At 41.8% G+C, this 10,668-nt stretch overlaps 1 protein-coding gene across 1 annotated transcript; it reads left to right on the top strand.

The window, feature by feature from the left end:
- The first annotated feature begins 4,406 nt into the window (after positions 1-4,406).
- Positions 4,407-5,363, top strand: LOC103676312 (olfactory receptor 7G2-like). The gene has a single exon (XM_008705469.2). The coding sequence runs from the start codon at positions 4,443-4,445 to the stop codon at positions 5,361-5,363; it is 921 nt and encodes a 306-aa protein (XP_008703691.1). The 5' UTR covers positions 4,407-4,442.
- Positions 5,364-10,668: the final 5,305 nt, after the last annotated feature.

The following is a 10,668-nucleotide window of genomic DNA, read 5'->3' as shown; positions in this document are numbered from 1 at the left end:
TTTCCATAAGTGGTGTGAGATAGGGGTTCACCTGTAATTTACTGCATGTGTTTATCCATTTTTCTTGACACCATTTATTGAAAAGACTGTCCTTACCCATTGAGTATGGATCTCCTTTGTCAAATATTAGTTGGCCACATACACTGAGGTTTATTTCTGGGATCTTGATTATGTTTCATTGGTCCCTGGCCAGTGCCATACTGTTTTGATTCCTTTAGCTTTCCATTATAGTCTGAAGTAAGGAAGTGTGATGCCTCCAACTTTGTTCTTCTTACTCAGGAATGCTTTGGCTCTTTGGGGTCTTTGGGGACTCCATACAAATTTGAGGATTATTTTTTCCATATTGTGAATATCACAAACCCAGTCTCTAAGCCAATAGGTAACCTGGATGGATATTGGGGCTTTTCTGAAACCTTCAGTTGTTCCAAACCCATATTTATGGTTGGGTCCACGCAGTGTCCACAACTTTTGTGTTCACCCGTATTACTCAAATACTGAAGCGCCATTTTTGTCTTTGACTTTAAGCACTAATCTCTTCTAGGACATTTAGCTTCCAGGATGTTCATTAACTGGAGACGGTAACTTCTTCCTTATGGAGGTGACTCCATAGAGCCTCTAGGCTTCAGTGCCCTTGCTCCTTATGTGTGAGTTATTTTTGCAGCACATGGAAAGATTTGTCTTGTTTTATGAGACCAGCTGTGAATTTTTATATGTACCTATTAATGTGTTGAAGTGAAAGGATGACATTCAAATGCCATCTTGTCTCATGTTGGTTTCAAATACTGTCACAAGAACTCCACTGGGTGGCTTAGTTGGTTAAGTGTCTGCCTTTGGCTCAGGTCATGATCCCAGGGTCCTGGGATCGAGCTCCACATCGGGCTCCCTGCTCAGCAGGGAATCTGCTACTCTTCTCTTTCTGCCCCCCATCCCTCTTGTGCATTCTCTCTCTCTCAAATAAATAAGCAAAATCTTTTTAAAAAGTGAAGCTATACAGAAAGAGTTAACATGTAGCAAAAGTAAATTGATAAGTGTGTGAATATATTAAATAATGAAAATTCGTAATTAAGTATTAACATGAAGCCATCTTTCCCTATTAAATTATGGCTGAAACCTCACTCATTCTGAGAGTATGGATGAGCCAGCATACTGTTGCCTTGTCCATGGCATTGCAATTTCTCATAAATCTATTTCTAAAAAGTGTCACAATTTCAACCCATGACCCACTAATGTGGAGAAAAATGTATGCTGAACCCATCGTGATGAAATTGGAAATGGTGTTTATGAAATTCTAAAGTCTTGTCTATATTGATCACAGAATTGTTTAGAGATTATAGATAAAAATCTGCAGTAGGAACTATACAGAATGAAAGTTAATGTTCAGGAAACATCAGTGATTCTCAGAAAAAAACTCATCACTGATTATTTGCATTTTTCCACAGCTTAGCCGTATTTATAAATATATATTTTGTACCCACACACGTAAGCTGTGTTTTCACACTTAAAGTTAGAATCTCGTGGGGCACCTGGGTGGCACAGCGGTTAAGCGTCTGCCTTCTGCTCAGGGCGTGATCCCGGCGTTATGGGATCGAGCCCCACATCAGGCTCTTCCGCTATAAGCCTGCTTCTTCCTCTCCCACTCCCCCTGCCTGTGTTCCCTCTCTCGCTGGCTGTCTCTATCTCTGTCGAATAAATAAATAAAATCTTTAAAAAAAAAAGTTAGAATCTCGTATCCTGATATCACTAATTAGATTGAGATGCCATTGCTTGTATCTAAAACCTGAAGACAGGAATCCAATTAGAGAAGGATGATGTGTCCACACATGAGGTGAGCGTGAGCAGGTGGGAGGAACTGCATGGCATGCGTGTGGCCTCACAGGGTCAGGGATCAGCCATCCTGAATTGCTCTCTTCTATAGTTTTAGTCTTTAAGGATTTACAGTGTCCTGGGATCCAAATAAAAGTGTCTGTCTAATGAGGAGCTTTGGATATTGAACCCTCAGGGATGAACTGCAGCAGTCCGTCTATGACCACCTGACTTAACAGCCCTGCCCAGTTAGGAAGCAGCACCTGGGCCACCTCCCAGCGATGATCCCACTTGCCTAGAAATGTGGGGCTTCACTCAGTCCCTCTGCCCTTCTCAGAGACAGACCTTCTGTCTCCATCACTCAATATCCAGGGACGATATCAAGTATCATCCTGCAGCGATGCCAGCCAGGTAACAGAAAGTCCCTTACACAATGCTTTGGACATGAGGGAAGATGTCTACTGGAGTTGCTTCCCTGCATAGCCATGACGCAAGTGCATGCCTAAGACGATCAGTACTAAGTCCCCAAAGGGACACCTGCCTGAATGTCATCATCTTGACATGTAACTTCGTACCTCTAGTTTTCTATTCTGTCTGTTTAATGGCAGGAACCATTTTGCTCTTGAATCCTCCCCTTCACAAACACGATAACTAGTATAAAATTCTCTGACATTTACTCGCATCCTCTCGTGGTGGAAGGGAGAGATAGTTAGCTTCATTCTAACGCCCTGTACATTGTACAGAAGAACCTTTGGCGTTACCTTTATAGCCTGGCTGTGGGGACTTAGAAGAAGGAAGTGTAGACCCAGAAAGACAGAGCAGGCTACCTTCTTCATGTACTTGTTCCTCTTTATAAAACTGTCATGTGTTTTAAATTATAAGAACAGCATAGATATCGTAATCATGAATTTAATATGCTACCATTAACCCCTTTCCAGAACTAACAAATGTCGGCATTCTATTGTATTATCTCATGACTATTTTTTTAAATTAACCAAATGATATAAATAGAGAAGGCACTCTTTTTGTGTTCCCCTTAGTTCCCCTCACAGAGGCAACACCAATGTAATGGTATCCCCCAAGCATACTCTGTGTGTATCTGTGTGTAATATATGCATATATATTTATGGTATTTTATATAAACTATTTTATCTCATTGGTTTTCATTGCTTGTATTGATTCATAGATCTAATTTATTCTAATATTTAGTTTGTTTTAATTGCTTTATGTCCAGGCCAAATAAATATTGATATGTTGATATTTCCTTCCTTTCCCTTGTCCATGACCAAGATTGCTAGAGGGAGTTTCAGCATAGAAACCCATCCCTGAAATTTGCAATTATCACACTGAGGATGTTCTCTTATTTTCCTCTTTCCTCAACTTGCCCCAACCCACCAGTTCCACCCTAGGAGTAAAACATGCCAGATGCTGTTGTTCATGGCAGGAAAAAAAAAAATCACAATAAGAAATGTCACTACAAGGGTCTCATGAACTGAGCACTCTGCTGACTGATTTAAGCCTATTCATTTTTCTTCATTGAAACAACTCCATGAAGTATTATGAGAGTTCCCAATATATACACAAGAACACTGGGATTCTGGGGCGCCTGGGTGGCTCAGTTGTTAAGTGTCTGCCTTCGGCTCAGGTCATGATCTCAGGGTCCTGGGATCAAGCCCCACATCAGGCTCCCTGCTCAGTGGGAAGCCTGCTTCTCCCTATCCCACTCCCCCTGCTTGGGTTCCCTCTCTTGCTGTCTCTCTGTCAAATAAATAAATACAATCTTAAAAAAAAAGAAGAACACTGGGATTCTAATGCAGTTAAAAACTTTCCCCTATTCACAAAGCAAGTCCTGGAGCCTGGATTAAATTCAAAGTGTCTAAGTATTATACCAAGTGATTGATCCTCTGTTGGCCACTTGTGTCCCTCAGGAAAAAGACAACCTTAATTGACTGAACCACCCAGGTGGCCCTGTAATTTTATTCTTTTATTTTTGACTGTTTGAAGGTGTGGAATAATTCTAAAGGAATAAAGCCATGTCTTCTTTCTTCATTCTCAAAACTTAATACATCTTAGACACTCATTGCTCATTAGAATTTTGGCTAATGGGGCATCTGGGTAGCTCAGTTGGTTAAGCATCTTCCTTTGGCTCAGGTCATGATCCCAGGGTCCTGAGATCGAGCCCCCTGTAGGGCTCCCTGCTCAGTGGGGAGTCTGCTTCTCCCTCTCTCTGCCCCTCCCCCCTGTTCATGCCCTGTCACTCTCTCTCTCTCTCAAATAAAGAAATAAAATCTTTAAAAAATAAAGAATTTTGGCTGATAAACTGAGTGGAGGGAAGAGGATGAAGGAAGAAGAAGGATGGAGGAAGAAATACACAGAGGAATGATTTCAATATTCACTTGGGTTCACAATATAGATGAACATTTTTTGAGAACAACAGTTCTGAGACTTTATCATATATAAGAATCATCTGGAGAGCTTGTTAAAACAGACTGCTTGTCATCATCCCTAGAGCTTCTCGTCAGTAAGTCCGGAGTGGGATCCAAAAATGGGCATTTCTAACAAGTTCTCAGGTACTGCTGCTGCAGGTCCAGTGACCATACATTTTATTCTCTTGTCACCTAATATTTTATATTAACAACATGGAATCCAGAAACCAAACAGATGTATCAGAATTTCTTCTTCTGGGATTGACCAAGGATCCAGAACTGCAGCCCCTACTCTTCTGCCTGTTCCTGTCCGTGTACCTGGTCACCATTGTGGGAAACCTGCTCGTCATCCTGACTGTCGTTTCTGACCCCCACCTCCACACCCCCATGTACTTCCTCGTCTCCAACCTGTCCTTCACTGACATCTGTTTAAGCACAACCACCATCCCAAAGATGCTGGTGAACATCCAAACACAGAATCAGAGCATCACTTACACAGGCTGCCTCACCCAGGTCTGCTTTGTCTTGACTTTTGTTGGTTTGGAAAATTTTCTCCTTGCAGCAATGGCCTATGACCGCTATGTGGCCATCTGCCACCCCCTGAGGTACACCGTTATCATGAACCCCCAACTCTGTGGACTGTTAATTCTACTTTCTTTGTACATTAGTATCATGGATGCCCTCCTCCACAGTCTGATGGTGTTTCAACTGTCCTTCTGCATTGACTTGGAAATCCCCCACTTCTTCTGTGAGCTTGCGCAGGTCATCAAGCTCGCCTGCTCTGACACCCTCATCAATACCATCTTGGCTAATTTTATGGCTAGTATGTTGGGTGGTATTTCTATCTTTGGGATCATTTTCTCTTATACTAAAATTCTCGCTTCTCTTTTGAGAATGCCATCAGCTGGCAGAAAATATAAAGCCTTTTCTACCTGTGGGTCTCATCTCTTAGTTGTCTCCTTGTTCTATGAGACAGGATTGGGGGTGTACGTTAGTTCTGCTGTTACTGACTCTTCCAGAAACACTGCAGCGGCTTCGGTGATGTACACTGTGGTTCCTCAGTTGATGAACCCCTTTATCTACAGTCTGCAGAACAGGGACATGAAGGAAGCTTTGAGAAAAATAATCGGGTAGGATAACTTTTCATCTTTTTGGGCCAGTTTTCTAGAATGAGTCAAAGCAAAAGGTATTCGGGTGTTTCAGAATACTTTTCTATCGCCGAGATCATCTACAATGACTAGATAACATGATGGCTACATACATTACAACTTGGGTTTGAACTGATTTTGCTCTTTGTCTAACTGTGATATTTGACAGTGATTTCAAGTGTCTAAACTTGGTCATATTTTTCTGGGGGGGGGTCATGTTCTATAGAAGGAGAACCTGAATCCTGGTTTCCTCTTATAGTGATTTTGGGGGACAGCATGTTCAGAATAAAGTGGAAGAAGTTAGATAGGGCAGGGAAATGGTGTAGGCAGGGTCATGGTTACAGGTAGAGACTAGCTTCCACGTTATCCCACATCTAGGACCATGCGAATCTAACCCCCAACAGGCATATACTACGAGGCAAGGCAGCTGGCCTTTCTTACCCACACTCGGTAATCACCGAGAGTTGTCTCTACCAAATTGCATCTCTCTGGAGCAACATCAGAACCCACCAAACTCAGTTTCATCACCTACAGACTCAGGTAATCTGATTATTTCAGTGGTTTGAGACAGTTGTGAGATATGTAAACCTGAAGCTGAAAGTCTTTGGTTCTAATAATAAAAAGAAAACTTTCTGGGGCACCTGGGTAGCTCAGTTGGTTAAGCGTCTGACTCTTGATCTCAGTTCAAGTCTTGATCTCAGTTCAGGTCATGAGTTCAAGCCCTGTATTGGGCTCCTTACTGGGCATGGAGCCTACTTAAAAAAAAAAGAAAGAAGAAGAAGAAAAGAAAACTTTTCTCTAATATTCTCAAACAAGAAAGGGTGCTATCTTTCACTCAGAGGTAGGGAATGTACAAGGATGAGAGAATAGGGATTCATTTAGTTCTCCATGAGGCGGCATCATTCTAGAACTGGTGGTAGCAGCAGACACAGGTGTCATACTCAGCTGGGACAAAAAACTGACTGTCTTTCCCTGGGCCATTTGAAAATTGACCTTTCCATGGCACCATCCAGAAGATATCCCCTTAAATCTCACCACTAAGAAGAGGATCATATGCTCCTTCTTAATCTAATTACTGCTACGGGAGAAATGATTAATATGAAAGCCTCAGACTGACCAACTAGGGTTAATTCTTGTTGGGCAATCAGCTGTCATAACCATGACAGGCACTTAATACAATGCCTGACACACTGTGGGACTCAACAACATTTAACTTGTATCATAGCTTTTCATATCTTGCCTGTATTCATAACTTTTAGAATCCTTTTGAACTCACATATTTTTACCACCTGCTTCAACATTTATATTTGTTTATCTTTACTGTAGTTTTTCTGGTCTGAGTAATATAACCAAATAATTAATTACTGAATAGGCAGGGTAATGGATGTTCATCTTTTGTCTGACACCCTATTTGCTTTGATTCCTTCTCATTGATTTATTGCTAAGAATGTATCTGAAGGGGTGCCTGGGTGGCTCAGTTGTTAAGCGTCTGCCTTCGGCTCAGGTCAAGATCCCAGGGTCCTGGGATCTAGCCCCGCATCGGTCTCCCTGTTCAGTGGGAAGCCTGCTTCTCCCTCTCCCACTCCCCCTGCTTGTGTTCCCTCTCTCACTGTGTCTTTCTGTCAAATAAAATCTTAAAAAAAAAAAAAGAATGTATCTGGAAAAAACACAACATATCTGAATTTTTATTTATTTTAATTACCTCTCCTTGTAGTATTTCTTACTAATCTCAGATGGAGTCCACACAGAGAAACACGATTAAAATTGATGGAGTGACTAAAGTCTTAAAGAGTTGGCTGCATAATTAAGGTTCTTATGCAAAACTTACTAATGTGTTATTGTGAATAAAACAGTGTTTCTGTGGAGGAGTGTAAAATAAGACAGGTGAAAAAAGAAGTTGGTAGTGTTAGGGACCATCACTTTTTCCACAAGTACAAAAATATGGGGACATCGGAGTGTTTTTCTTCTCTTTTTTTTTTTTTAAAGATTTCATTTATTTGAGAGAGAGAGAAAAAAAGAGCATGAATGGGGAGAGGGGCAGAGGGAGAGTGGCAGAAGGAGAGGGAGAAGCAGACTCCCCCTGATCAGGGAGTCCGAGGCAGGGCTCCATCCCAGGGCTCTGGGATCATGACATGAGCTTAAGGCAGACTCTTAACCAACTGAGCCACCCAGGCACCCCCAGAAGTATCTTTCTGGATGTGTGTATAAGGGAGAATGACAGAGGTCTCCCAGGATAACCAAAGGAGTACCATTCATTGTGAGGAAAGGAAGTATTACGTCAGCACCACAACTGGGGGACAGCTTCCTGCCTGCTATCCTGGTGAGTTCTAGTGCAGGACTTCTTCCATTGACATCCACAGAACACCTGCAGAGATGGGTCACTTGAGGCCCTTGTTCACACTGCAGATCTCTGATCTGCTGACTTTGAGATCTACTGACTGAATCACTGGGGAGACAGGCAACGGATGAGTTTATATATAAGTACTTTGTAAGTCTCTGATATACTCCAAGTCTGAGAAACATGACATAAATATTAAAAGAACACAGGAGGAGGAGTTAAGATGGCAGAGGAATAGGGGGAACCCTAAGCTTACCTCCTCTCTCAAATACGGCTAGATATCAAATCATTCTGAACACTCAAGAAATCAATGTGAGGTCTGAGAGAACAAAACTGCAAGTCTACGTGTAGAAAAGCAACCAGCTTTTGGAAGGTAGGAGGTGTGGACAGTTGATTTGGGTGGGGGAGATATAACTGTGGGTACTGCAGCGGGGAGGGAGCCCTGCTTACAGAAAATATTATAAGTAGTGGAGCACAAAATCTGAAATTTTAGAAGTCCACCACCACCAGGGCTGTGCCTGGTTTAAAGGTGCTCAGGTGGGGAAGGGTGTGGAGGCCCAGGCATAGATAGACAGCATGGTCAGAGGTCACAAGAATGGGTGGCACCCACATGCTGCAGTTCCCAGGCATAGGAGTGAGGAGTCCAGCCAAGGGCAGCAAGCCTGGGTGCCAGCTCTCTGCTCTGCCTTTCCATAAACTCAACCACTGCAGAGTCATGCAACTGCTTGCCTGGCATGGGCTGGCAAACAGCAAAAATGTGCCAAGACCCTCCCTCAGAGGATCAGGGTGGGTCCGTGCCAGGAGAGTCCCTAAAATTTGGAGTTTTGAAACTCAGCCACACACCGGAGGTAAAACTGCTAGGATACAGGCAGGGTGTCTGACAGGTGTCTGACAGAAGCTGGGGACACAAGAGTGACTGACTGCTTTTCTGTGAGGGCTTCCTGAAGAGTTGGGGGCATGAACTCTCAACTCTGGGGCTAGAGTGGGGCGCCGCCATTTTATTTCTTTTTTTTTTTTAAATTATATTATGTTAGTCACCATACAGTACAACCCTGGTTTCTGATGTAAAGTTTGATGATTCATTAGTTGCGTATAACACCCAGTGCACCATGCAATACGTTCCATAGATAAGAGAAATCATATGATAATTGTCTTTCTCTGCTTGACTTATTTCACTTAGCATTATCTCCTCCAGTGCCGTCCATGTTGCAGCAAATGTTGAGAAATCGTTCTTTTTGATAACTGAGTAATATTCCATTGTATATATGGACCACAACTTCCTAATCCAGTCATCTGTTGAAGGGCATCTCGGCTCCTTCCACGATTTAGCTATTGTGGACAATGCTGCTATGAACATTGGGGTGCATATGGCCCTTCTCTTCATTACATCTGTATCTTTTGTTTGGGGTAAATACCCTGCAATGGCTGGGTCATAGGGTAGCTCAATTTTTAACTTTTTAAGGGACCTCCACACTGTTTTCCAGAGTGGCTATACCAACTTGCATTCCCACCAACAATGTAGGAGGGATCCCCTTTCTCCACATCCTCTCCAGCAATTGTTGTTTCTTGCCTTGTCAATTTTTGCCATTCTAACTGGGGGGGCGCCACCATTTGCATCCAGCGCATCAGTGCTGAAAGCCTTCAGGGAGCAAAACTGTGCCACCTAGTGGAGCCCAGAGCCACTTACACCCACCCCACCCCCCTGAGCCCAGGAGGTACTTCTCCACTAGGGCAAGTCCACCTGAGAATCAGGGCAGCATGCCCCTCCCCAGAAGACCAGGACAAACACCTCACATGCCCCAAGTCTACTGATCAAAGATGCTGCAAAGCTCCAGCTCTATGGGAAATAGGATCTAGCTTCCTTTTTACTTTTTAAATTTTAATTACTATTCTTCTGTCCCTCTCTCTCTCTTTCCTCTTCTTCTGGGTTCCCAAATATTCTAATATCATTTTGCTGTATGGGATCACTTATCTCTCTAATTCTCCCCCTGTGATCCCGTACTTGCTTATCTCTTTTTCTCAGCTTCTTTTTTCTCCATCATTTTGTCTTCTGTATCACTAATTCTCTCTTCAGCCTCATTCATCCTAGCAGTTAGAGGTTCCATTTTTTTAGTTGCATCTCATTAATAGCCTTTTCTATTTCGATTTGATTAGATTTTAGTTCTCTTATTTCTCCAGAAAGGGATTCTCTAGTGTCTTCTGTGCTTTTTTCGAGCCCAGCTAGTATCTTTATAATCATTATTCTGACCTCTAGTTTCGACATCTTATTTATGCCCATACTGACTAGGTCCCTGGCGGTCAGTACTGCCTCTTATTCTCTTTTTTGAGGTGAATTTTTCCGTCTTGTCATTCTGTCCAGAGAAGAATAGATGAATGAGAGAACAAAATACTAAAATGGCAACAATGACCCCAGAGAGATATACACTAAACAAATCAGAAGAGATCCAAAATTTTAAAAATAAATAAATAAATAAAGTAAAAAGAAAAGAAAAAAAAAGATAATCTAATTAGACAGGTGGACAGAATAGACCAATACACTGGATCCTGTGTGTATTTGGGTCTGTTTGTTAGAAAACTGGATCCCAAAATTGTAAAGAAAGAAAAACTTACATATGTACAAAAATAAAATGAAAAACAATGAGAGGATAGCATGTAACTGTAAAAATGAAAATGATAAGACAAGAAAAAACAAAAGAGAAAACAAAAACAACAGAAAAAAGGAAGGGATATAAACAGACAGGTGAACAGAACAGCAATACACTATATCCTAAGTGTATTTTGGCCGGTTTGTCAGAAGAAACTCCATCACAAAATTGTAATGAAAGGAAAACTTATATATATACAAAAATAAAGTTAAATACAATGAAGGGATTGAATGTAACTGTAAAAATGAAAATTAAAGAAGATTTATATAAAGAGTTCATAAAATAAGAAATTGGTTGAACAAGGAAAA

This window comes from Ursus maritimus, unplaced genomic scaffold (assembly GCF_017311325.1).
Source record: "Ursus maritimus isolate PB19 unplaced genomic scaffold, ASM1731132v1 scaffold_14, whole genome shotgun sequence".
Classification (NCBI taxonomy): domain Eukaryota; kingdom Metazoa; phylum Chordata; class Mammalia; order Carnivora; family Ursidae; genus Ursus; species Ursus maritimus.
The sequence above is the reverse complement of the archived record's forward strand: the minus strand, read 5'-3'. Positions and strand labels throughout refer to the sequence as shown.